General features: G+C 54.4%; 1 protein-coding gene across 2 annotated transcripts in view; it reads right to left on the bottom strand.

Moving 5' to 3' along the window:
* The window catches only part of PPM1F (protein phosphatase, Mg2+/Mn2+ dependent 1F), a 33,329-nt gene extending 11,364 nt beyond the window's left edge, over window positions 1-21,965 (bottom strand). Inside the window, exons 1-5 of one of the 2 annotated variants that reach the window (XM_001089477.5) lie at window positions 21,909-21,965; window positions 14,707-14,972; window positions 8,341-8,492; window positions 2,918-3,120; window positions 2,285-2,473 (exon numbers count right to left, since the gene is read on the bottom strand). In XM_001089477.5, coding sequence (XP_001089477.2) covers window positions 2,285-2,473; window positions 2,918-3,120; window positions 8,341-8,492; window positions 14,707-14,912 — 750 coding nt within the window. In that variant the 5' untranslated portion in view covers window positions 14,913-14,972; window positions 21,909-21,965. The remainder of the gene's footprint in view (window positions 1-2,284; window positions 2,474-2,917; window positions 3,121-8,340; window positions 8,493-14,706; window positions 14,973-21,908) is intronic. The other variant, XM_077950739.1, reaches the window with a different exon arrangement.
* Between the last annotated feature and the right edge of the window lie 4,307 nt (window positions 21,966-26,272).

Here is a 26,272-nt window from a genome sequence, read left to right as displayed (position 1 = left end):
GGAGATGAGGGGCTGTCTGGGGAGTGCACAGGGAAGGGCAGAGGATGACACGGGGCAGGATGAAGCTTCCGGGGGTGATAAATACGCCCGTTACTGTGGTGAGCAATCCACAGGCGTACATGCGTATAAGCCAAAACTTGCCAAATTGTGGACTTTAAATATGCACCACTTAAATTGTATCTCAATAAAGATGTTTATTTATTTTTTTGAGACAGAGTCTCGCTCTGTCAACCAGGCTGGAGTGCAATGGCGCAATCTCGGCTCACTGCAACTTTCGCCTCCCAGGTTCAAGTGAATCTCCTGCCTCAGCCTCCTGACTAGCTGAGATTACACTGTCACCCGGGCTGGAGTGCAGTGGCCGGATCTCAGCTCACTGCAAGCTCCGCCTCCCAGGTTCACGCCATTCTCCTGCCTCAGCCTCCCGAGTAGCTGGGACTACAGGCGCCCGCCACCTCGCCCGGCTAGCTTTTTGTATTTTTTAGTAGAGACGGGGTTTCACCGTGTTAGCCAGGATGGTCTCGATCTCCTGACCTTGTGATCCGCCCGTCTCAGCCTCCCAAAGTGCTGGGATTACATTTTTTGTGTTTTTAGTAGAGATGGGGTTTTGCACATTTGCCGGGCTGGTCTTGAACTCCTGAGTTCAGGCAATCTGCCTGCCTTGGTCTCCCAAAGTGCTAGGATTACAGGCATGAGTCACTGTGCCCGGCTATTTATTTATTTAGAGACAAAGTCTCGCTCTGTCGCCTAGGCTGGAGTGCAGTGGCACAGTCTTGGCTCACTGCAACCTCCATCTCCTGGGCTCAAGTGATTCTCATGCCTCAGCCTCCCGAGTAGCTGGGACTACTGGCACGTGCCACCACACCTGGCTAATTTTTAAAATTATTTTTAGTAGCGGCAGAGTTTCACCATTTTCGCCAGGCTGGTCTCAAACTCCTGATCTCAAGTGATCCACCGACCTCAGTTTCCCAAAGTTCTGGTATTACAGGTGTGAGCCAACACCCGATTTTTGTATTTTTAGTAGAGATGAGGTTTCACCACATTGGTCAGGCTGGTCTCAAACTCCTAACCTGAAGTGATCCACCAGCCTCTGCCTCCCAAAGTGCTGGGATTACAGGCATGAGCCACTGTGCTCAGCCTCAATAAAGCGGTTATACCTGCTTCAGAGAATCCCTTTTCTACTCTGAGAGGCAGCCTTGAGCTCAGAGGCCTTTGTCACTTCCTGGGGGGTGGAGTGAGGTGAGGGGCCAGGAGCAGAGGCCTGACTGCTTTTCAGTGGGGTCCTTGCAGCTGCAGAGACTGCACGGTTTTCTATTGAGATGCAAAGCCCGGCTCTGCTAATTTCCACGAAGGTCTGTGCTCAGCGCGTGTGACAAAAGTGCACCTTTCCCCTGGTGTCTTCTCATTAGGGCAATCTGAGCCTCAGTTTCCCGATGTCTACAATGGGTACAATGTTAGTATTCACCTCACAGGGCTACAAGGAGGACCTAGTGAAATTCTGCTGGTGAGGTGCAGAGTGTGTAAGTTCACAGAGGAGGGGCCTGATGCATTTGTGTTCTTTCTTCTTTCAGAAACAAATGCCTCATCCCTACACGTGGCTGTAACTCCCAAGGAAGGAGTGTTCCCAGAGGACATCGGTAGTCTGCTGAGACCCTGCCTAGAGGAGAAAGGGGAGGCAGGCAGTAGATTAATCACGTTTTACATATTCCCCCTTTTACAATGCTTTGACATCTTGGGGCCTTGCTGGTCCTGGAGGGGCTGCCCCTTCCTGGGCCAGCTGATTCCTCGAGACAGCCAACACCTGGGGAGGATGCAGAGAAGGCTCCGACCCAGCTTCCCTCTCTTCCCTCTGCGTCCCGACTACCTCAGTGCTTCCCATGCACAGCCCTGTGAGGCGTGGCCCCTCCTCTCGGGAACTATGAGTAATAAACTCTTTGCTAAGGTACCAGTCTGTGTCTGTCACCTTGCCATATCTCATTAAAACAAAATCCCAGGAACACTTGACCACAGGCTGTCTTCCCTGAGGCCAGCAGACCCTCTACACCAGGCAGGTCTATGTGGCCTGGAGGCCCAGCATGCTGGATTGGGGCAGGCTTTGTGCTGCTTCCGTTCAAGTGAGAACCAAGCCCCTTTAGCCCCATACTGTAAGAAGAAACGGCAGCACCACCGGCAGTGTTTAGTGAGGACCTTCTGGCACCACTAGCCCCTTTGGCGTTTTTCCCGCTGCAGAGGTCAGGACTCTCACTGGCCTCCAAACTGCACCCGAGGCGCAGCTGCCAGTCCTCACCTCTCGCTTGGCTTTCCTGAGAAACATCTGGTCAGTACGCTGGAAGGCTTCTCTGAGGGCTCCTGCAGGGTCTGTGGGCAGCTTTGGCTGGCGGGCAACATTGGTGTGCACGTGGACAGCAGCGTACCTCGCAGCATCCACGCCTCCGTGACCATCAAACACAGCAAAGTAGGCACGGTCCACAGGGTCCTGGTGGGAATGCGGTGGGAGTCACAGACCCGCAGGACCCAGGCTGCTCCCAGGGGGGTGTGGCACCAGGCACTGATGGGGTAGAGTCTGGGAGAATCAGTATGGCCTTCGCCCAGCTTATGTGTGTATGAGCTGGGAGGTTTGGAAAAGGACAGCTCGTGGGAGCCTCGGTTTCACCATCTGTTCTGAGTTGCTACAAGCATAAAATGAGGGGCTGCCCCAGGTGACTCCCGGTGCTGGAGTCAGGGGAACATGGCACCCAGGCCTCCCTCATAACAGACTCACACTGTTGTCCTTCTTAGTCTCTTGCTGGGCAAGCTCAGGGGCTGACAGGTGTCTCTCCTGTCTCGGCCTTGGTGGACAGCTCTTCTCGGTACCTGGGGAGCCCCCACCCTTGCCCCAGTCCTCCGAAGCTCTCCCCAGGGTCTGGACAGGAGCACTCACAGACAAGCCGAAGAGCTGGTTGAAGGAAGGGAGGGACACGTGCCGGTCCTCCATCTTGCGGCGAGTGTTCCGGATGGCGTGGATGGAGACCAGCCACTGCCGCTGTGAGGCCCGGGCAGCCAATGGGACCTGCTTCTGCCACTGGCCGGCAACTTCCCAGAGCCGGTTAAAGAAACTCCGTGCCAGGCTTTGGGCATCCAGCACTGATGGGCACAATGGAGGGATTGTCAGGGAAGTGCCAACCAAACCAGCTGAGGCCTCGCTGGCTCCCCGACAGCTCCCACCTGGGCCCGCACAGCCCCCATCACCTCCCAGGGCATGGTGAGCACATCAACTCAATAATGTGCACATGGCAGCCTGTTATCAGAATTAGAAACGTCTAGTTTGGTAGATTGTCCCTTGAAGTCTCCCATCCCACCATGGAGCAACTCTACTCATGGGAACCCACCCTAAAGAAATCATCAGAGGCCGGGTGTGGTGGCTCATGCCTGTAATCCCTGCACTTTGGGAAGCCGAGGCGGGCGGGCGGATCACGAGCTCAGGAGATCGAGACCATCCTGGCTAACACGGTGAAACCCTGTCTCTACTAAAAATACAAAAAATTAGCCGGGCGTGGTGGCGGGCACCTGTAGTCCCAACTACTCGGGAGGCTGAGGCAGGAGAATGGCGTGAACCCCGGAGGTGGAGCTTGTGGTGAGCCGAGATTGCGCCACTGCACTCCAGCCTGGGCGACAAAGCGAGACTCCATCTCAAAAAAAAAAAAAAAAAAAAAAAAAAAAAACACAACGAAATTATCAGAAACACAAAAATAATTTAAAGGCAAAGTACAGAATCACTTATAATTGCCCATTAATTAGAAATACTATATATCTAGTCTCAGCCAGGCGTGGTGGCTCACACCTGCAATCCCAGCACTTTGGGAGGCTGAGGCGGACAGATCACCTGAGGTCAGGAGTTCGAGACCAGCCTAGCCAACATGGTGAAACCCCATCTATACTAAAAATACACGGCCGGGCGCGGTGGCTCAAGCCTGTAATCCCAGCACTTTGGGAGGCCGCGACGGGCGGATCACGAGGTCAGGAGATCGAGACCATCCTGACTAACACGGTGAAACCCCATCTCTACTAAAAAATACAAAAAACTAGCCGGGCGTGGTGGCGGGCGCCTGTAGTCCCAGCTACTCGGGAGGCTGAGGCAGGAGAATGGCGTAAACCCGGGAGGCGGAGCTTGCAGTGAGCTGAGATCCGGCCACTGCACTCCAGCCTGAATGGCAGAGCGAGACTCCGTCTCAAAAAAAAAAAAATTAATTAAAAAAAAAAAAAAAAAAACAACACACAAATTAGCCGGGCATGGTGGCGGTCGCCTATAATCTCAGCTACTCAGGAGGCTGAGGCAGGAGAATCGCTTGAACCTGGGTGGCGGAGGTTGTAGTAAGCCGAGATCATGTCATTGCACTCCAGCCTGGGCGACAGAGCAAGACTCCGTTTAAAAAAATAATAATAATAATGAGCGAGTCTCTTGATGAAGAATTAAGCTGCTATTAAATATGGTTTTCATAATGAAATATCCATATGACCCCACTGTGGCACTCCTGCGGACTTATCCCAGAACAATGAAGACTGTTCACATAAAAGCTTGAACACAAATGTTCACAGCAGCTTTATCTGGAACAGCCAAAATCTGGAGTCGGCCTAGATGTCCTTCAGTGTGGAAATGGTTAAACCGTGGTCGACCCATACCTTCGAATACCACTCAACAATGGCAAAGAATGAACTCCTGACGCATCAAACAACCTGGGCTAATCTCCAGAGAATTAAACCAGTCCCCCAAAGTTACACATCATATGCTTCCATTTATATGTGTTCTTGAAATAAAATGGTAGAAGCCAAGAAGATTAGTAGTTGTCAGTGGTTAGGGATGGGGTCTGTGGGGGTGGAGGCATAAGGATGGCTTTAAAAGTGTGACAGGAGGGATCCTGGTGATGGAACTGCTCTGTATTTTGACCATGTTAGGATTCTGGTGGTGATATTTTATTATAGTTTTGCAAAATGTTACCACTGGGGGAAACCGGGTAAAGTGTACATGGAATCTCTTTGTATTATTTCTTACAACTCCATGTGCAGCTATGATTATCTCAAAACAAAAAGTTTAATTAAGAAAAACTAGCCCAGGCATAGTGGCTCATGCCTGTAACCCCAGCACTTTGAGAGGCTGAGGTGGGAGGATGCTTGAGGTCAGGAGTGCAAGACCAGCCTGGATAACATAAAGAGACCTTGTCTCTTAAAAACAAACAGGCAGGGTGCAGTGGCTCATGCCTGTAGTCCCAGCACTTTGGGAGGTCAAGGCAGGCAGATCACTTGAGGTCCGGAATTCGAGACCAGCCTGATCAACAAAGAGAAACCCCGTCTCTACTAAAAATACAAAAATTAGCTGGGTGTGTTGGCATGTGCCTGTGGTCCCAGCTACTTGGGAGGCTGAAGTAGGAGAATCACTTGAACCCAGGAGGCAGAGGTTGCAGTGAGCCAAGACTGCGCCACTACACTCCAGCCTGGACAACAGAGCGAGACTCTGTCTCAAACAAACACCACCAAACCAAATAAAATAAAATAAAATAACAAATAAATAAATAAATTAGCTGCATGTGTGTGGTGGTATATGTAATCCCAGCTAGTCTGGAGGCTGGGGCAGGAGGATCCCTTGAGCCCAGGAGGTCGAGGTTACAGCGATCCCTGATTACACCACTGCATCCCAGTCTGGATGACAGAGGGAGACCTGGTCTCTTAAAACAGAAAACTAAAAAATGGATTTTTATAAAGTTTAAAAGCATGTAAAATGCTTATGTCATGATACTAAGTGAAAAAAGGAGGAAAATTACATATGCAGTTTAACCACAAGTCCATGAAAACCACCAGGGCCAGAAAAAAAAGGCAGGAACAGCACACAATCAAGGAGTCAGAGTGGGTCTGCAGGTGGCAGTTCCATGGACAACTTTTTCCTGAAGTATACTTTCTTAATACTTTCCCAATTTTTCATTACAAGTGTTAGTCTCATATGGCAGTGGCTTTAAAGCACGTCCACAGATTCTTTGACTTCTCCTTTCACGAGGTGGAGCTCACTTCTCACTGCTGAGTGTAGGACTTGGCTGTTTCTGATGAAGAGAGTGGCAGTGACTGCGTGTGCTTCAGCTGCTATGAAACAAAGAGGCCCTGCACCTCCCGCCTTGCATGTTCTCTCTTCCTCCCTCCCTCTCATCACTCAATCTGAGCTGTGAGGACGCTCAAGTAGTGTCATGGTGAGTCTACATGGGACGGGACCAAGGCCTCCTGCCAATGGCCGTGTGTTGGAACCACCTTGGAAGGAGGCCCTCCAGCCCAGCCGGCATCCATGTGACCACAACCCAGTGAGAGACCCTGGACCAGAACCAGCTAAGCTGCTCCCAGATTCCAGACCCGCAGAAACTGGGAGAATAAATGTCTGCTGTTTTAAGCCACTACATTTTGGGCAATTTGTTACGTAGCAACAAATAATACAAGCTACAATATTCATTTGAAAAGGAAAAATACCCAAATCCTACCTAAGCCTGACTTCCTAAGAAAAGATCAACCAGTAACAGGCCCAAAGGAGACCATGGGGGCTCTGGCTTCAGGGACTCACATCACTTCAATGCACAAACTCTCCTGGAACTCCTACCAGCCCAGGTGCATGTGGCAAACACGGTGAGTCAGGGCCAGTCAGCCGAAGGCAGGAGTTCCAAGCCAAGTAATAGAAAACAGGGCAGAAGCTGAGTGTCACAGGCTACACGCCAAGGACATGGGGAACTGAGAGAAAGAAAGAGCTCCCGCTCTTTCTTATAATACAATTCCCACTCTGACGCAATTTTGTTAGAATGGCTTGGAGTCCAAAAACTTGACTACATTCTACTTCCGTGACAGGGAGCGCATGATCAAGGCTGCTAGGCAGGCCTGCATGCCAGGCGCTCTGACAGGGAAGCAGCGGCAGGCGAGACTTTTTCTGGCTGCGCGCTCCCTCCTTCCCAGGCCTGCAGGAGCCCCGGGCGAAGGACTGGGCTGGTGCCGGCGCGGCAACACTCCTTCTCACCGGCAGGTGGCACTGTCTCCCGCGTGGACAGACAGACGCCTGTCAGGCGGGGCGGGGCTGGGCGGTGGCGGTGCCCCCTTGGTGGGGCCGCAAAGCCGAGGAGCAGCAGCTGCCACCGGCCGGAAGCCCGCTGGCTCGGCCGAGAACAATGGCCGCCTGTCACTGTGGACAGCTGTCTCCCAGGCTAAGGCAAGGCTGCGCTCCCAGGGAATACGGGCAGGGAGCCAGGGCGGAGGCAGGCGACGACAGCGAGGAGGAGAGCGCCGGCACCGACTGATGCTGGCCGCCTCGGGTATTCGCCTTCTCTCTCTTCTCCCACCTTGTGCCTTGCTTTTCCCTGGATGCACGCATGCACTAGTAATGCAGAATTTAGAACAGGGAAAGGAAAGGAAATGGCAAAGGAATGGAAAGGAAATGGCAGACAGGAAATGGCAAGGAAGGGAAAATCCACTGCGACTCTGCTGCCTGCTGGCCTGTCCAGGGACAAGTTTTCAGCTGGGTGGGGGGTTGCTACCCCCTTGTGGCACCCCTGCTGCAGCCTGCGATTCTCACTCCCTGTATTTCTGGTCCAACATCAACCAATACTTTGGCGAAATACAATAAAAAGAAATTACTAGAATGAAAGAAAGTCACATGAAATAAAAGCCCTGCTTTTTAATGATTAGATCCTCTGTGAAATGGCTCTGCAGCCCTCTCCATTTCTGGGTTCCCCTGGCCACACCGTGCTTATGGCTGTCCCAGGAGCAGGCTGACAGACAAGTTTCCACCAGCATCTAACCATGGGGCTCACGGACACCGTAGAGCTTCTCCATCCAACAGAATCCTGACTTGGGGCAGCTGAGGCAGGGGGCCTGAGTGTTGAGGGGACCATGCTGCTGTCCCCCGAGACCTGCTGGCATGCCACCTGGCTGACCCTGACTTCGCCTGCCTGGGTGCATGTTAACCGAGTTATAACACTGAGGGCACTTGAACCTGGCTGCGTGACCAGAAATCGCCTGTGAGATCCTCTGTGAAATGGGACAAGCATTTTAATTTCCTGGGCTGCTCTGGAACTTCAGTTAGACAGGACACAGGAGGGTGTCTGCACCACCCACCCCTGCCTCCTGGGTTGACTGGGAACCACGTGTCCTGTGGAGGGCTGTGACCACCACCCTCCACCTCGCTGGGGCCCCAAGCCTTCTCTGCTCCTTGATTCTGCTGCTGTTGTGAGCAAGGGCCCCAGCACCCTTAGGGACCCCAATCAATGGGCTCCCCACAATGTCCTCACCCTTTGTCTGTTGCCTGCTAAGCAGCCCTGGGGCCGCCTCAGAAGAAAGAGAACTCACAGGTCACAGGGGCCTTTTCCTCCTCGTCGTCATCCTCCTCCTCCTCTTCTTCCTCCTCCCTGGGCAACTTCCTGAATTCGGAAAGGTCTGTCTGTAGAAGCTGTGAAACCGCTTCATGAGTCAGAGCAGCGGCAAGTGGTGGTGGGGCCTTCCTAGGGATGAGGAGGGGGAAGTGAGGGGCAGCACCCAGCAGGAGACTACACCTAGCACCCCTTCCCCAACTGTCAGCCCACACGCTGAGGGGTCAGGACAGCCAGCAGGGCAGCCCCTGTCCTTGGGGAGCTGGGACAGGAAGGTCACACGACGGCAGAGGCAGACGCGCAACCATCTGGTGGGGAGCTGGACCAAACTTGGGCCTGGGGCTGGCGGGGAGGGGGCTGTTGATGGTCAAGCAAACTGCCTGACATCCAAGCTGATGACAGCTCCTGGCCACAGGAGGGCAGAGGAATCACCCATGCCAGTTGGGGACGCTGGAGGGTAGGGAGTGTGCTGGGTTGAACTATGTCCCCCACCAAATTCATACAGAGGCCCTAACCCCCAGTACCTCAGAATGGAGCTAATTTGGAAACAGGGTCATTACAGATGGAATTAGTTGAGGTCATGCTGCAGCAGGCTGGGCCCCTACTCCAATGACTGATGTCTCTATAAAAAAGGGCAATTTGGGTTGGGTGCAGTGGCTCTCGTCTGTAATCCCAGTACTTTGGGAGACCAAGGTGGGTAGATCATGAGGTCAGGAGTTCGAGACCAGCCTGGCCAACATGGTAAAACCTCATCTCTACTAAAAATACAAAAATTAGCTGGGTGTGGTGGCGCGTGCCTGTAGTTCCAGCTACTTAGGAGGCTGAGGCAGAAGAATCGCTTGAACCCAGGAGGTGGAGGTTGCAGTGAGCCAAGATTGTGCCACTGCACTCCAGCCTGGGCGACAGAACGAGACGCTCTGAGTTGAGGGAGGAATTTGGACACAGACACACATACAGGGAGAATGCCATGGGAACATGAGGCAGAGACCTGGGGGATGAGCCTACAAGCCAGGTAATGCCAAGGGTTGCCCACAAACCACCAGAAGGAGCCAGTTCTGTCAACATCCTGATCTCAGACAACAGCCTCCAGCACCATGAGGCACACTTCTGTTGTTTAAGCTGCTGGGTCTGTGGTCATCTGTACAGCAGCTCCAGGAAACTGATCCTGGGCTGTGGGACCCACAGGCACACTCAGCAGAGCAAGTGGCTGTGCGTGGTCCATGACGTCCCTGAGCAGACGGGGCCATAGGGGCTGCCAGGGTGAGGGGCTGTCAGCAGAGGAAGTGGCTGTGCGTGGTCCATGAGGTCCCTGAGCGGACGGGGCCATAGGGGCTGCTGGGGTGAGGGGATGTCAGGGTGAGGGGCTGTGGGAACAGGGCAGGCCAAGCTTTATGCTAACATGGAAGCACTGCCATTGGTCTGGGTTTTATTTATTTATTTTTAGAGACAGGGTCTTGCTCTGTCTCCCAGGCTGGAGCACAGTTGTGCAATCATGGCTCGCTGCAGCCTCAAACCCCTGGGCTCAAGAGATCCTCTCACCTCAGACTCCAGAGTAGTTAGGGCTACAGACATCACCATGTCCAGCTAATTTGTAAAATTTTGTACAGGTGGGGTTTCGCTATGCTGTCCAGGCTGGTCTTGAACTCCTGCCCTCAAGTGATCCTCCCATCTCAGCCTCCCAAAGTCCTAGGATAATGGCATGAGCCACCGCGCCTGGCCGCCTTTGGTCTGTTTGAAGAGGGACATGGCATGATCAGATGAGGCTTTTATGCCTCTCTGACCCTGGTGTGGAGGGTGGGCTGGCAGGGAGGGGATGACTGTCTAGAGGAGAGAGTCCAAGACCTGGGCTGGGCAGGGCCGTGGAGACAAACAGGAGAGGACAGAGTCGGGCAGTATAGATGGAGGGGCAGGGACAGTGTTGAAGTTTCTGTTCCGAGCAACTAGGAGGCTCGTGGTGCAGTCAATTACCCTGATGGGGATGGAACAGGATCAGGCAGGGGATGGGCAATGGGCTCTGTTTCCACAGCGGTCAAGAGGCCTGAGGGCCTGCAAGAACATGGTCTAGGCAGGAGATGGAGCTTCAGAATGAATGAGGATAGGGGGCTGAGTCCAACAGGGCCAGAGCATGGCTAGCAAAGTGGGGATGACCCCAAGGGTGGCCTTCTGGGTGCCACGAAGGAAACGTTTTAAGAAGTGAGACTGGGTCACTGCTTTCAATGTCACAGAACAGAGCTGAGCAGTCGAGGAGGTGTAGTGGGTAGAAAGGGAGGTCGCAGCAAGCTGCAAGCAAACCGACGGGAGGAAATGTTAACCTTGGGTTAGCGTCTTTCAGCAGGTAGGCAGGGCAAAAGACAGCCATGGGGCAGATCAGGGGAAGAAATTTGGAGGTAGGGACACTGAAGCCAGCTGTGGCCGAGGAGGGCTGTGGGAAGAAGTGTCTAAAATTCTGAGCCATCCCTGGCTTTTCTGGGCAGAAGGGGTCACTCCCTCAGTGGCCCTATGGCCTCTAGCATGCATTTTGACCCCTGGAATCTGCCTTCCCACCCAGTGGGGGCCCTGGAAGCTGGATGACACACATTCACCCCTGTGTGCCTGTCCCTGAGAGTGGGGGCTGGAGGGCATGCCTGGGGTGACGAGGTAATTCTGCACTGGGCTGACACTCCCGGCTTTCACTGGAAGGCGAGGACCTTCCAATGGCACAGGCTGGCTGGTCTTATTCCGTGGGGGCTGCGCACCCCAGGCATCTACTGATGATCTGAGGAATCGACCGGGATGGATTCCTGATTTTTTTTTTGAGACAGAGTTTCGCTCTTGTTGCCCAGGCTGGAGTGCAATGGCGTGATCTTGGCTCACCACAACCTCTGCCTCTCGGGTTCAGAAAGTGATTCTCCTGCCTCAGCCTCCCGAGTAGCTGGGATTACAGGCGTAAGCCACCATGCTCAGTGGATTCCTGATTTTTTTTAAATGAAAGGGTGACTCATGGGAGAAGCCTCTGGAACTGCCTTTGAAAAACAACCAGCCAAGACATGAGAAATGAGTTCCTCTGCCATTTGGGGGTTTCCTGCCAACTGCTAGGTTTTCCTTTTGCACAGCAGAGAGGAGGGACGCCTGTTTCCCTTGGTCCCGGTGAGGCCAGGCCTCAGCTTCCTGCCCACTCGACACTGCTGCTGGGGGCAGGGAGGCAGCTTCCGGCTGTGGGGACCCAGACAATGCCTGGCCAAGGGCCACCATCGTCCCCTTCCTGGACACAGCTCCTGCCTCATCCCAGGGTCTGGCCTGGGACACGCCCTAGAGGCCCTCAGCCCTGAGTCACTGCACCATGCAGATCCACCCTGATTCTGGTCCCTGCAGAGCAGGCTCCTGCACAAGGCAAGAAGATGCTCCAGGGACAAGCCAAGTTGTGTGCAAGGCCCAGGTGCCTGAGAAACACTTGTCTCACCGACTTTGGGGCAGGGGTTGTTACAAGGGGTTTATAATCTAGTGGCAGAGATGAAAACCACACTCAAATCATTAGTGTATGGTATGCACTGCTCAGGGACTCAAGTATGTGACAGGAGGCTACAAACAAGAGGGGAGACAAGGCATAAACAGCCCCCTGCAGACCGGGTGTTGTGACTCCTGGATAGCCTCCAGAAGGATACCTTTTGCAATCTGTGAAAGAGCTCAGGGACCAAGATGCTCAAAGTCCTTCATGCCCAAGAGCCCATCCTCAGGCTGGGACACAAGAAGCAGAGCTGGGAGGTGGAACTCGTGACTATGTATGAGCACATGTGAGTGCGTGTGTGTGGACAGCCGGACTTAGTGTAGACAACATGTGAGACTCAGACCCCAAGTGCTGACTACACATACGCACATCCACACCTGCATGTGAAAGAACGTGCTAGAAAAGAACAAAACTAACTTAAAAAATAAATCCAATACGACTGCTGGAACAAATAACACCTTCAAATACTCCATTTTAGTCCATCATGTAAGGTGGGTTCCCGGGGGCTGAGGAGGCTCAGGAGCTCTTCGCCCCTCCTGGTCACACCCATCACTAGGTGGCTCACACAGCAGCTGCTCAACAAGTCCGGCTGCTCCCGCATCAAAACCAAAACCCACTGCCCTCCCCTGTGTCCCCAGCACTGACCCCAACTTTGGTTCAGGGCCCTCCTGGGCAGGTCACCTGCACTGCCTACTCACTCCTCAGCCCTCCAGGCCCTCCCACCTTGGATCCTTCCCTGGGGCCCTGCTCCACGCCCTTCTCCCCCTGCCCAGGAACTGAAGGCTGATGTGTCACCCCGGTGCTATGGCCTGTCCGTCTTCAGCACCTGTGCCCCACGCAGGCCCAGCAAACCCCTGGGCTCTGTCGTTCCCCAGGACGGCTTTTCCACCTGATTCCCAGTTTGGGGCTGGCACCACTTGGCTCTGCCTGGTCACCTCACGCTTGGGCCAAGGTGCATCAACTTTTCTGTCCCGGGCCTGGCTTTTCGCCTCAGGGCAGCGATGGCCCCATGCCACCTCCACGAAGACCCAGTGGCTGCAGAACTCCCTGGTCTGGACTCCCCTGCTCCCTGTAGAGTGCCACCTGCTCCTCTCAAGAAGGCAAAACATGGGGCCTTCCCTCACCTCCCGTGTGCAGCACCCCCGCTGGGCCCACTCTGCTCCACCACTGGGGGCCGATTCACTCCGTGCCACATCTCTAAAATAGTTCCTCAAAACAAGCCAATAACACCCTTTGTGCATGCCACGACCTCGTGGAGCGTGGTCACTGGGCCTTTCCTCCTGAGCTCTAGGCGGCTGTGGGGAATGCTGGGTGGCATGGCCCTTGCATGTGGCTGACACTTAGCAACGTTTGCACCCATGCCGCACAGGGAGAGCACAAGTCACTGATTGCTGGGGCCTGGGGTCAAGGAAAATAGGTCAGTGTCAGGAACAGAGTTGATTTGCTGCAGGGGCAAAGGAAGTGCACACTTGGGGGATACTGAGGCAGCACCAAGGACAGAGGCTCTGTCAGAGGGAGCTATAGCTGAGGGCCTGTCATGGCTTCAGGTGATATTTCAGGTCATCTGGGTGATGCTGGGATTGGGGACCATGGGCACATCCCCTCAGCAAGGGACTAGGTTCACAGAAACAGCATGTGGCCCACCAGCCTGCTCACCTCCATGAGCTGTCCCCTGTGCCAGACAGACAGCCTGACTCCAAGACCCCATCTGAGCAGAGAGGGTTCGAGAAGAGACCTTGTCCTTTACTATCTTTCCTGGGACAAATACTTCCAGAATGAATGAATAAATGGAAGGGGAGGGCAAAGGTCTTCCAAGGAAGGGACCTCTGAGGTCAGCCTAGGAGACAGCTACACTGTCTGCTGGTGGACACATAACTCTCTATCTTCCCCGAAATCTGCTAAGCTGGTTGTGCTACCTCTCTGTGCCTTGGCTTCCTCACCTGTGGAAGGGGTACAGCGCCAACTACCTCTCAGATCATGGTGGCCGGGGTGCCATGTGGGCCTGCCACTCCTTGACTGTAAGGCCTCAGACCAGCCTCTTAATCTACCCACCTCTGCCTCCTCATCCATCACATGCATCAGAAACAGGACTTACTGCTTATCACCTGTTATGCATTAAATTGTTCCCCAAAAAGGTATGTTGAAGTCCCAGCCCTTGTGGCTCAGAATATGATCTTATTTGGAGTTAAAGTCTTTGCAAATGTAATTAGTTATGTCCATATGAGGTCACATTGGCTGGGCACAGCACTCTCATGCCTGTAATCCCAGCATTTAGGAAGCCAAAAACATGAGAATTCATGGAGCCCAGAAGCTCGAGACCAGCCTGGGCAATATAGCGAGACCCCATTCTCCATGAAAAGAAATACAGATGAGGTCACACTGTAAGAGGGCAGCCCCTGCTCCAAAATGCCCATGTCCTTACAAGAGGAGGAGCCACAGACACACAGCAGGTAGAGTGGGGAGGTGTGAAGGCACACAGGGAGATGCTGCATGCAAGAAGGTCAGCTAGGAGGAATGAGTCTACAAGCCAAGGACCTCCAGGAAATCAAGGCCAGGCACTAACAGAAAGGCCTGGAGCAGACTCTTCCCTACAGCCTTTGAGAGAGCATGGCACAGCCACCACCTTGATCTTGGACTCTGGCCTCCGGCCCTGTGAAAGAATGAGCTTCGGCTGCTTTGAGTGCCCAGTGTGTGGTGCTTTGCCACAGCAGCCACAGGAAGTCCACACGGTGCTGCCATAGGGATCTGGGGCTGTGGATCCCCATGTGGGGCTGGACGTGTGGGGGAACAGCCACCACATCCCTGGTAGGCCCTGGCGCCGTGCCCTCGCTCCCTGTCCCCTTTGGGGTTGCACAGGCTTACCTGCTGCCCAGAAAGCCCATGGCCAGCTCAGCCAGCTCGCCCTCCACCTCCTCCTGGCTGAGCACCATTCCCGGGGCCTTCCATGGCAGAGGGTCCTCTGGGTTCAGTGGGGCTGGGAAGTCTTGAAGGAGCATGTCCAGGAAGCCTGGGGTCTCCTCAGCTCCACTGGCCATCTGGCTGCTCTTCTGTGGGGCTCCAGAGGACATGCCCAGAGCATCCCGGGGGCCTGCAGCTGGGCCAGGGCAAGAGGGTCTCCAGGCTTCACCCTGGGGAGAAATGTCAGAGTCAGCAGAATCAAGGAGCCACGGCACCAGCAATGAAGGTGCCCAACTGCAAGCACCATGTAGCAGGTACATGGCCTCACGGTTCAGGGCCACTAGTAAGTGGTGGGACAACCCTGGCCGCTGTCCTGACATGAATCCAGATGGGGACTTGTGGGCATCCAGAGATCCGGTCTCAGGAGATGGTGCCAGGAGCAGCAGCTGGGTGGACGTTGTCAAGGAGAAGTGACAAGAGGAGGAAGACTGCTCCTGGCAGAGGGTGGCCAGCATGGCCAGAGATGAGCAGCACAGGGATGCTGAGGCCAGGCACTGAGGCAGGTGAGGGGGTTCAACCTGATCGCAGGTCCCAGGCAGCCAGCAGGGCTCTGAGGTGAGGGAGTGAAGCCACCAGGTCTGTGAGCCTGGATGTGGTGACCAGATGGTAGGAGGGACACCTGCTGGGGCTCTAGCAGCGTTCAGGGGAAGAAAGACAAGAGCCAAGATGCAGGAGGCTGGCCCAGGGCTATTTTGGAGACAGGCCAGAGTGGGAGCAGAAGGGATCCCCAGAGGCTGCTGGGGCCACCCAAGGGGTGGCCAGGAGAGAAGCAGAGGGTTAACCCGGGACAGACAGGAGGTGCTCTGGGACACCATCGAGTCTATTCAATGCTCTCTAATAGGAGGAGGGAATTGTGAGCCTAGAATGGCTCAGGCCTGCTAAGCGCTGGCTGGAACAGGGGCACTGTGGACAGTTCCAGGCGCTGACCCCACTGTAGGGCATGTGGGCTCTTCCTCTCTAAGTCCTTAGGAATGCCCAGAGCTGACCAGTCCTGTGAGTTGCCCCTAACACCCCAAGAGCCAGGACAAGCCCCCATTTCACAGATGAGAACCTCAAGGTTTGGAGAGGGGTAGTCCCTTGCTTGAGGTGTCAGGAAGGAAGACAGGGCTGAAGAGGGATCCCAAAGCCTGTGCCTTCACTCCCTCACCTGCTTCTCTCTCACCGGAAAGAGGCATTTGGTGCCTCAGAGCCTCCTTGCAGGTTGGCTCTGACTCTTCTTCTCTCCCAACTCAGAATCTCCACAGTTGCCTCCCCAGCCTGCCTGCTTGGCCTATACCCAAACAGTTCTCGAGCACCCCCCTCTCCATGTTCTTTGCATCGTCCCGGGGATTCACCTCCAGGTCCCACACCTGGGCCTCCCTGCCAGCACCCGCTCAGCATAGACCCTTCTCTCTCCTGCCCCCTTCCCCTCGGGTGCCTGACCCCTCCAAACCCTCCCACAGTGGGGACTCCACTTTGGGCTTTGTCTAACAGGCAGGCTGGGAAAAAACTTTCTTCAGCGAGTCCTACGCAGTAGTGGATGAGACTGAATACAGAAAAAAGTAAAAAAGAAATCCTACACAGTTACTAAGCTGGGGAGAAAAACTGCGTTCTTCTATGGTGACAAATGGACATGAGACTGAGGAACAGCCCAAATTCTAGGGTGGAGAATTTGGGGAACGGTTTCACAGCCCATCACCTCCATGAGGACTTCCATGTTCTGAAAACTGAATGAAGGCAAGGAGAATCTTCTAGAATCATCAGTCTTAGAATAGCCACAGACTCTGCCTACAAACTTTGCTAAAAGGACGGCTGCGACAGGGGCCTGAGGTGCAGGATGCAGAGAGTGGGAAGTAAGAGATGCAGGGAGCTCACAGCCCACAAAAGGGCTGTCCTTATCAGGAATTGCTAACTTGAAACAAGCCTTCTGGAAGCCTAAAGATAAAAAACACAAAAGAAAATGGGGCGGGCAGAGCGAAAGATCCCAGCATCAAGTCTGATCAATGGATTTGGAATGCAAGGGGTGAAGGGTGGTAAATTAACAAAACACAAAACCCCTCTCTTCTTTTAGAGGCAGGAATTGAAAGGTAATTTAAGTAGACACATACAAATAATGTAGAAATAGGGATGCTTGCTACTGAAGGTTCTGGGGATAGACTAAATTCATTGTTAGGGTTCACATTTATTAGCAAGGAGTAAATTTAATGCAGCCCAGGTTACAAAAGGCAAGCAGGTAAAAAGATAAGGAACATAAAACAACTGGCGAGGCGCTGTGGCTCAGGTCTGTATCTCAGCTCTTTGGGTGAGGCAGGAGTGCTTCAGTTGCAGGAGTTCAAGACCAGCCTGGGCAACATAGTGAGACTGCCACCCCCCATCTCTACCAAAAAAGAAAAAAAAAAAGAACACAAAACAAATAAGGAAAAATCACTCTGAGAGGAGGAGGGACACTGACATTCAAACCACAAAGGGAAGACTTTGTGAGCTGGAGAAATGAGCAGAGGCTGGGAGCCCTAGTGGGTCAATGAGGAGGCGGCAAGGCCTGCCAGCCATGCCCCAGCAGAGCTGCAAGGCATTTGAAGATGGCGTGAATTTCCCAGCAAGCTTGGCTGCCCTCAAGCAGTGAAAGCGGCCAAGGGCCCCTCTTCTGCCTGGCACTGCCCTGGCCCCCTGGAGCTTCTGGGAGAGAAATGTGAACAATGCAGAGCTGCCCCCAGTAACTGCCAGTGCCTGGGGCCTCCGCCCACTCCCTTGCAATTCCAAGTGATCTGGACGCTCTGTCATCTCACCACAAAATGTGCTCATGTGAATTTATGATTAGGATCCAAGTGAGAGGACAGCATGCTTCCTGCTACAGCACACAGAAACCCCTGCCCACAGTGTAAAGCCCCACGGTCAAGGGCAGAATTCAAGACCCTTCACTTTCACCCCACTTGCTGGTGACGTCTGCTGGACATTTTGGGATGCAGATGCCTCCTTCTTGCCTCCTGACCTTGGGGTACTCTTTCCTGTGCCGGGAGCTCCTCCCCACAATCTGCCTGTTCCCTCAGGGAGGGGGGCCCTTCCTGTCTGCACTGCAGACCCTGATTCACTGTGGCCACCTGCTGCTCTCCCTGTGCCTTGTGCCCGCTACCCGCACAGGCCTCAATGGTGCCTGTGCCATGCGTGCTAAGTGAGGTCTCAGGGGATGTGATGATGCCTTGTGCGAAGCTCTGTCTGCATTTGTAGAGGGGACGGGCTGGCTTACTCTCAGGGCCTGTGCCAATTGCCTGCCCTTGTTAGAAAGGCAGGGTGCCCAGGGCCATCTTGCTTGCTGGGGACCAAGCGCCCTTGTTTCTGCATCACCAACCTAAGGCAAGGGGTGAGGAGAGAAACCAGGACACAGCTTTCCCTCCCTGGAGCCCAGAAGTCGAAAGGGACAGGAATCATTTCCTTCCTTTTCCCCATAAGCTCCTGAATCTGAGGTACACCATGGGACATCCAGCAGGAAGGAGAAATTCTTCACCCAAGGGAAACCAGAGGCAGCCCTGGGAGTACCTGGAGGGGTAGGGGACAGTGCCGTGGTTCTTTGAGGGATCAACTGGAGGAGACAGCATCAGGAATGGCGTGGAGGCCGGTGGCAATCCGCAGGGAGGAGTCAGGGCTGGGAGAGCACCAGAGGTGGCAGGGCCTGGTGCCAGGCTTTCCTGACCAGGGCACACCAGTGAAAGATTCAGAGTGAGAGGGATGTGTGCATGAGCCTGTGCAAGTCACCAAGAGCCTGGGGTGGGCATGGGAGGGACAATGGACTCCTGCCTCCCAGCGCTGCCTGCCTGGACCAGTCTGGCCAAATCCAACTGGCAGCTTGTTCCTCCTGGATCAGGGCCCCTCTGCACACCAAATGGGTGCTCACCCTCCAAGAACCTATTGAAGGTCTCACACAGGTGGGAAATGGCAAAGCAAACTCATCGGGCGGCAGCTGCAGGGGTGGGGCTGACGGTGCTGCCAGCTGCCATCCGCCCCTGCTCCGAGCACTCTTCCTGGGATGGTTTTTAGCCTCCCAACAACCTCTTGTGGTTATCCCCACTTCACAGGGCAGGATGTAGCAGAAGAGCTAAGGAACTTGCCCAAAGTCCCAGGGTGGGGTTCATGCCGGAGAACCTGGGCCCTAACTGTGAAGACACCCGGGAAGTCATTCTGACTCCTTCTTTCCCTGACCTGTCCCTCATTGGCCACCAACTCTGGGCTTTGGCTCTCTCATGGCTCCTCCTTCCATTTCTGTGTCCCCCTGACCCTAGGGCAGCCCCTCCCCTCCTTGTTTTGTGGTGTCCTCCTTCCATTTTGCCTCCTGAGATCTCTTGGATCCTTCCAGGCTTTGCTGAAATCTCCCCACCTTTGGATCCAGCATGCTCTCTCTCATGTCTCTATGGCACTTTTGCTCACATCTGACTTGTAAAACGTTTTTTTTTTATGAAATTTAAAATATTTATTTTCCTCTAGTGCATTAGTTTTGACTCCTAAGCTTAACGAATGCAGGGTTTAACCACCAGTTTTTTAGGGAACACAGAAAAAATACTTAAGTCTTGCTTAACTGCAAAACCGGGGTAATGAAAAAAACAACAACAACCAGTAATCCTTAGAAAAGGAAACTGCATCACTATGGTGTAACAAAACTATCATATTCACTGTTAACTGTTTTTTTTTTTGAGACAGTCTTGCTCTGCCGCCCAGGCTGGAGTGCAGTGGCGCAATTTCCACTCACTGCAAGCTCCGCCTCCCAGGTTGAAGCGATTCTCCTGCCTCAGCCTCCCTAGTAGCTGGGATTACAGGCACCTGCAACCACGCCCGGCTAATTTATTTTTGTATTTTTAGTAGAGATGGGGTTTCACCATGTTGGCCAGGCTAGTCTCGAACTCCTGACCTCAGGTGATCTGCCCACCTCAGCCACTGAAAATGCTGTGATTACAGGTATGACCCACCACGCCTGGCCAACTTTCTCTTTCTACCAAAGCAGATTCTTACTCCTTTATTCATAACTACTGATACTAGTTAGATGTAAATCCTTCTAGATGTTTTCCTACATATATAAATTTTTTTGTTGTAAAATATACATACCATGTATCCTTTTAACCACTTGTAAGTGTACAGTTCCATGGCATTAAGCACAGTCACACTGTTGTGCAATGACCACTTTTTACAGGCCTTTCTTGATAGACTGTAAGCTTCCTGCGGTCAGAAAGCCCACAATGGCCCTTTGTGTACAGCAGGTGGTATAAGTGTGATGGCAGAGGGAAGAGTGACTGGTGGGTGGCAAGGGCTGAGGAAGCTACATCACTCTGAAGGGTGCAGTGGGCAGCAGTGCCGGGTCTTAAGACTCGGTTGGTTGGCCGGGCGTGGTGGCTCAAGCCTGTAATCCCAGCACTTTGGGAGGCCGAGACGGGCGGATCACGAGGTCAGGAGATCGAGACCATCCTGGCTAACATGGTGAAACCCCGTCTCTACCAAAAAACACAAAAAACTAGCCAGGCGAGGTGGCGGGCGCCTGTAGTCCCAGCTACTCGGGAGGCTGAGGCAGGAGAATGGCGTGAACCCGGGAGGCGGAGCTTGCAGTGAGCTGAGATCCGGCCACTGCACTCCAGCCTGGGTGACAGAGCAAGACTCCGTCTCAAAAAAAAAAAAAAGACTTGGTTGGCTTCAGGTGGTATCCTTTTTTTTTTTTTTTTTTTTTTTTTTGAAAGGGAGTTCCGCTCTTATTGCCCAGGCTGGAGTGCAATGGTGGGATCTTGGCTCACCGCAACCTCCGCCTCCCGGGTTCAAGCAATTCTCCTGCCTCAGCCTCCTGAGTAGCTAAGATTACAGGCACCTGCCACCACGCGTGGCTAATTTTTGTATTTTTAGTAGAGATGGGGTTTTGCCACACTGGTCTGGAACACTTGACCTCAGGTGATACGCCTGCCTCCGCCTCCCAAAGTGCTGGGATTACAGGTATAAGCCACCGCGCCCAGCCTTCAGGCGGTATCTCAAAGGAATTCCACAAATGAACTTGTGTAGAGGTTCATGGCTTTCAGAAAGGCATTCATTTTGTTTACCTCTCACAACTACGCTGAGAAGTACATACTGTCAGGCTACACTGCAGACGAAGAAATAGGTTCTAGAAGGGCAAGCACCCATTTAAGGTCTCACACAGGTGGAAAGGGCAAAGCGAACTCAATCAAGGTCTCTGGATGCCAGGTGCCTTTGGTACTTCCACCTCGGGTGCAGGAGGAAAAGAGCGAAATTTGACAACAGAAGAGACTGGAGATGGCCTCAGAGTGCTGGCCGGCCCCACTTTCTATCCCCCGTGGTGAGAGCTCATCTGGGCCCAGGGAACTTGTCCCGGGGAATGCCACCACGACATGTGTGACTCTGTCCCGCAGCGTGGAAGGCTTCGAAGGAGCCCGCCACCATGCAGTGGACCTCACCGTGTGTCAAGCCCTGTGCTGAAATCCCTGCAGTCGGAGCCAGTTCTTCCTGTTGCAGACAGGTTCAGGGGCTTGCCTGACCGAACCCAGCGGCAGTGTGCCCGGCCTCCGCGCCTGAGGCTCTGGCTCACAGACCTGTGGCTGAAGCCGCTGCAGCCCAAGCACTTGTGCAGCTGACGCTCGCTTCACAGACGCTCGGGAGGCCGCGGGGCAGGGGGCCCTCAGGCAGAGACTGGGCCCCTGAAGGTGGAGGGACTGGGGGCATATGGGGCAACGTGCCGGCCTAGAGGCTCCTGGGGGGTGGGAGAGGCCAAATCTCGGAAAATGGGGCGCGTCCCCCCTCAGCACCCCATTCTGTCTCATAAGCCTCGGTCCCTACCAGGCCCTCGGCTCGGTCACACCCCCGCCGGCCCCCCAGTTCTGCCCTCTTGGCTCGCCAGCCCCCAACTCCCAGCCTCGGATTCCTCAGGTCCGCAGCGGCCCCTCTTGCTCCTCGGACCCCCGCATTGCACCCCCGCACCGTTTGGGTGCCCCCATGTGAGCCTCGTCTCGGCCTCCTTGCCTCCCCAGCCCTCTGATTCCATCCCTCCGGTTCCTCGGTCCCATTTCACCCCTGTGCGCCTTGGGCGCTCGCCTGACCCTCGTCCCAGGCCCGTCAGCCCTCTAATCCCGTTCCCCCGGCCGCCTCACCCCAGGTCTCCGCGGGCCTCAGCAGTCTCCTCGCCGCTCCGCGTCCAGCAAGCCGCTGCCGGTCGGCCCCGCCCACTTCCCGTCCCCGGCCGCTGCGGGCGCCGCGCAGGCGCAATCGGGACTCCAAGCTGGCGGGGCCGGACCTCTGCTGCCCCCTGGCGGCTACGCGGACCGTGACTGCGGCCCTTTAGTGGTAGGCGAACTGCGGCTCCACCTGGGCTCCGGAGCCGCCCCAGTCACCGGCCTCTTGCTTCTCTTCTGCAGCTTTGGGTGGGCGGCTGGATGGTGAAAGCAATCCCTAGGTCACAGCGCCCAGAAATGAAGCAACTTGTGCCGTCAACAGCTGGTACATGACAGCAGGGATGCAAATCCAGACTGCCTAGGCAGGCTCATCCGTCAGGGAAGGGGGCATAGTCCCCGGCCTATTGTGAGTTGTTTGTTTCCACAAACGTTAAGGCTTTTATCTTTCCATTCTGGAGGTCAGAAGTCCACTTAGTCCCAGTGGGTGAAGATCCATGAGTCGGCAGAATGCGTTCCTGTCTGAGGATTCTAGGAGAGAAACTGTTCCCCTGCGTTTTCCAGCTCCCAGGGGCTCCCCGCATACTTTGGCTCGGGCCCCTTCCTCCAGCCTCGAAGCCAGCAATGGCCAGTTGAGCCTTTCTCACACTGCCACCTCTGGTTCCCTCCTCTGCTTCCTTCTGCTACTTCTAAAGACCCTCCAGATGCCACTGGGCCCACCCAGATAATCCAGGATCATCTCTCTACTTTAAATCAGTTGATCAGCAACCTTAATTCCCCTTTTCCCCATAATTTTTTTTGGAGACAGTCTCACCCTGTCACCCAGGCTGTACTGCAGTGGCACGATCTCGGCTCACTGCAACCTCCGCCTCCTGGGTTCAAGCAATTCTCCTGCCTCAGCCTCCTGAGTAGCTGGGACTACAGGCGTGCACCACCACACTCGGCTAAATTTTTTGTATTTTTAGTAGAGACAGGGTTTCACCATGTTGGTCAGGCTGGTCTCAAACTCCTGACCTCAAATGATCTGCCTGCCTCGACCTCCCAAAGTGCTGGGATTACAGGTGTGAGCCACTATGCCTGGTCTGCCATGTAATCTAACACAGGCACAGGTATAGCACATGAACATCTCTGAAGGGTCATTCTTCTGCCAACACAGAGGCTCATGGAAATACTCTTTTTCTCTCTTTTTAGAGACAAGCTCCTTCTCTGATGCCCACACTGGAGTGCAGTGGCATGATCATAGCTCACTGCAGCCTCAAACTCCCGAGCTCAAGCGAGCCTCCCCTCCTGCCTCAGCCTTCCTAGTGTCTGGGACCACAGGCAAGCACCACCACGCCCAGCTGATTAAAAACTTTTTGTAGAGATGGGGTCTCACTATGTTGCCCAGGCTGGTCTTGAACTCTTGGGTTCAAGTGATTCTCCTGCCTCAGCCTCCCCAAGTGCTGGGATTATTGGTGTGAACCATCACACCTGGCCAAAATATTTTAAAGGCAGAAGAAAGAAACCTTTAAGTAAAAAAAAAAAGGTTTTAATATATATTAATATATTCATCTTTATACCAATGCAGTTGTAAAGTATAATTTTTTAAATGGAGGATGGGACGCCCAGATCTTCTGTGGCCCTGCCCACCTGGCCTTCAGGTCCACAGGCCTGTGTCCTTGCCAGGAATGAATGTCTCTGGGATGCTTCTCTAACAGGAGCAACCTGGAGTGAGACCAGTAACCTGGAGAACTAGCAGCTGGGTGATTGGAAAGGAAACCATCTGGGGTGGGGTTGGGTCTGCAAGGCAAGAGGTGTCTGGGCAGAGACAGCAGGGCTGGGACGGAGAGTCCTGCCTCATCCCACTCTCCTGCTCACTCCTTCCTAGATCCCTGTCAGGGCAGTAACCATGAGCAAGGCTTGAGGCTACTTATTATAAACGGTGGCCCTGGGCACATTCCTTAGCTCACCTGAGCCTCAGTTTCTTGATCAGAAAAAAATGGGGACAATAGCAACCAACCTATCTCAGAGGGCTGTTGTGAGACCCTGGGCCACTGTTTCTCAAAACTGCCCCTGAGATCACCTACAACAGAATGGCTGTGGGGTGAAGTTTGAGAAGCGCAGCACAGGTGAGGTGGTGCGTGGGGCAGGCCCTCCCACATGGTAAAGTGCAGTAAAAGCTGATATTCCCGCAGGCATCCTCAGAGGGGGCATATTAGACTCTTGAGCACTGATTCCATTTGAGATCTGCGGCTTAGAGAGGACAGCAAAGTGAGGCACCACCAGGAGCTTGTCCCTATGGGCCAAGGACGTGTCTGGAGATGACTCCTGCCTTGTGGTGCTGTCAATGCCTCACTGTCCGCATTCCATCACGCCTCAGCTCCTGGCTTCCACCCTGGTGAAAGGAATCTTTCAATATCACCCACCCAGCCACAGACGCTTCTCTGCTTCTCTGGCAAGGCTGCACCCCTGGCTAGGTGGGCAGGGCCAGGGGCTCCTTGAGCCAGTCTGCAGCCACTGACCTCTCCAGCCTCCAGGGCAGAGGTACAGTCCCATGGAGTGTGGCTGATCTGAAGGCAGTTCTGGCCTAAAAGGGGCCTTGTCCCTTCCTTGTCCTCATTGCTCTCAAGGCCAGGTTGGCAGCAGTAGCAGCGGGGTTGGATGCTACCGGATGGGAGAAGGTGAATGGACTCGGAGTGCAGAATCAAGCTGCGGACGCCAAGGGCCTTGGAGGGTCACGTACAAGGGACAACTGCAGAGGAAAATAAAGGAACACTTTGTGATTAGCCCCGCCTCTGGCTGAAATCGCAGTGCAGAAGCATAGTAAGGAAGGACTGGGTTGTCTGGGTTTAAGGCCTATGAACCGTCTCCGCTCCTGTAAGCCTGAATTAGCTCTGTAACCTAAGGGTCCTGGAGGTCCTAAAACCTTCTGCAGAGAAGGCTCCAGGTCCACTGGGCATTGTGGGTGGAAGAGCAGTCACAGCCCTGCACTGGGGACGTAACAGGTGTGGCCTTGCTAGGGCCCCAGAATCAGACCAGAGTGGGTGGGAGGGGGCAGAAGCTCCGAGAGCACCCCCTCCTTCCTGAAGCCTGTACCTGTCAAGACACATCCCAGGACCCATTATGTGGTTCCCCATGTCTCTGCGTATTTTCATTCAGCTTCGAGTAGCTCTCCAAACTGCGTTCCAGGGAACCCCCGTGTTAACCTGTGAGGGCCTCCAGGAAGGGGGTCCAGGTGGGGCATGCTGGGCGGGCTCTGGGTTTCTTTCTTTTTTTTTTTTTTGAGACGGAGTCTCGCTCTGTCGCCCAGGCTGGAGTGCAGTGGCTGGATCTCAGCTCACTGCAAGCTCCGCTTCCCGGGTTTACGCCATTCTCCTGCCTCAGCCTCCCGAGTAGCTGGGACTACAGGCGCCCGCCACCTCGCCCGGCTAGTTTTTTGTATTTTTAGTAGAGACGGGGTTTCACCATGTTAGCCAGGATGGTCTCGATCTCCTGACCTTGTGATCCGCCCATCTCGGCCTCCCAAAGTGCTGGGATTACAGGCTTGAGCCACCGCGCCCGGCCATCTGGGTTTCTTTACAGGAGCTCTCATATACGTCCTGGTGTGGCCTGGGAATCTACTACTGAGTTGGGGGGGGGGTCTGAGTCTGAAACATTCCTGACCTGCCCCTCAAAGAAAGGTCCCACTGAACAGTCTGGAACGCTGTTTTGCTGAGCTCCTGTCACCACTCAATGAGGCACGGGTGGAGTGTGGAGGGAGTTTCCAACACACAGTGGACCCCGCACAGGTGTCTCTCCTTGGGTGGTTGGGGAGGGGAGCACAAGAAGGCACTGAGGTCAGAGCGCAGCTGCCACCAGCACCTGGCACCACAGGGCAGTCTGGCCTACAGGGTATTTTCTAAACCTGGTATGTGAATGGGTTCCATGGGACACCCAGCTGCCTCTAAGACAGTAAGGGCTTGTTGTGAGAATAGGAATTGCAACAGGCCCCAGGAAGCTGCCAGACGCACACGGGCACCACGTACAGGGCTTCTCAGAGACGAGAGCAGGGGATGGAGAAGCGTGGGATCAAGAGGGTAGCCCTGAGCAGGGGGCTGAAGCGAAGACCAAGGGGATTCATAAGCCAGATCCAGGGAGGGGGTCTCCCAGCCCCGCCTGCTCCACTAGACTCCTCTCCTGCCGGAGCCATGGCTGTCAAGGCTGCCTTCCTTAAGGCATTAGGGCCACTGCTTGTGCACACAGCTACCGTCAGCAGCACGGATTGAGATGGGGTGTGAGTGCAAACTGGGTCTACTCCCCAGGGCTCCAGGGTTGGGGCATCCCTGCCCGTACTGCCAGGGTGTAGGGATAGCAGGGAGCACTTGGGG

The sequence above is a fragment of the Macaca mulatta genome, chromosome 10 (assembly GCF_049350105.2).
Source record: "Macaca mulatta isolate MMU2019108-1 chromosome 10, T2T-MMU8v2.0, whole genome shotgun sequence".
Taxonomy (NCBI): domain Eukaryota; kingdom Metazoa; phylum Chordata; class Mammalia; order Primates; family Cercopithecidae; genus Macaca; species Macaca mulatta.
The sequence above is the reverse complement of the archived record's forward strand: the minus strand, read 5'-3'. Positions and strand labels throughout refer to the sequence as shown.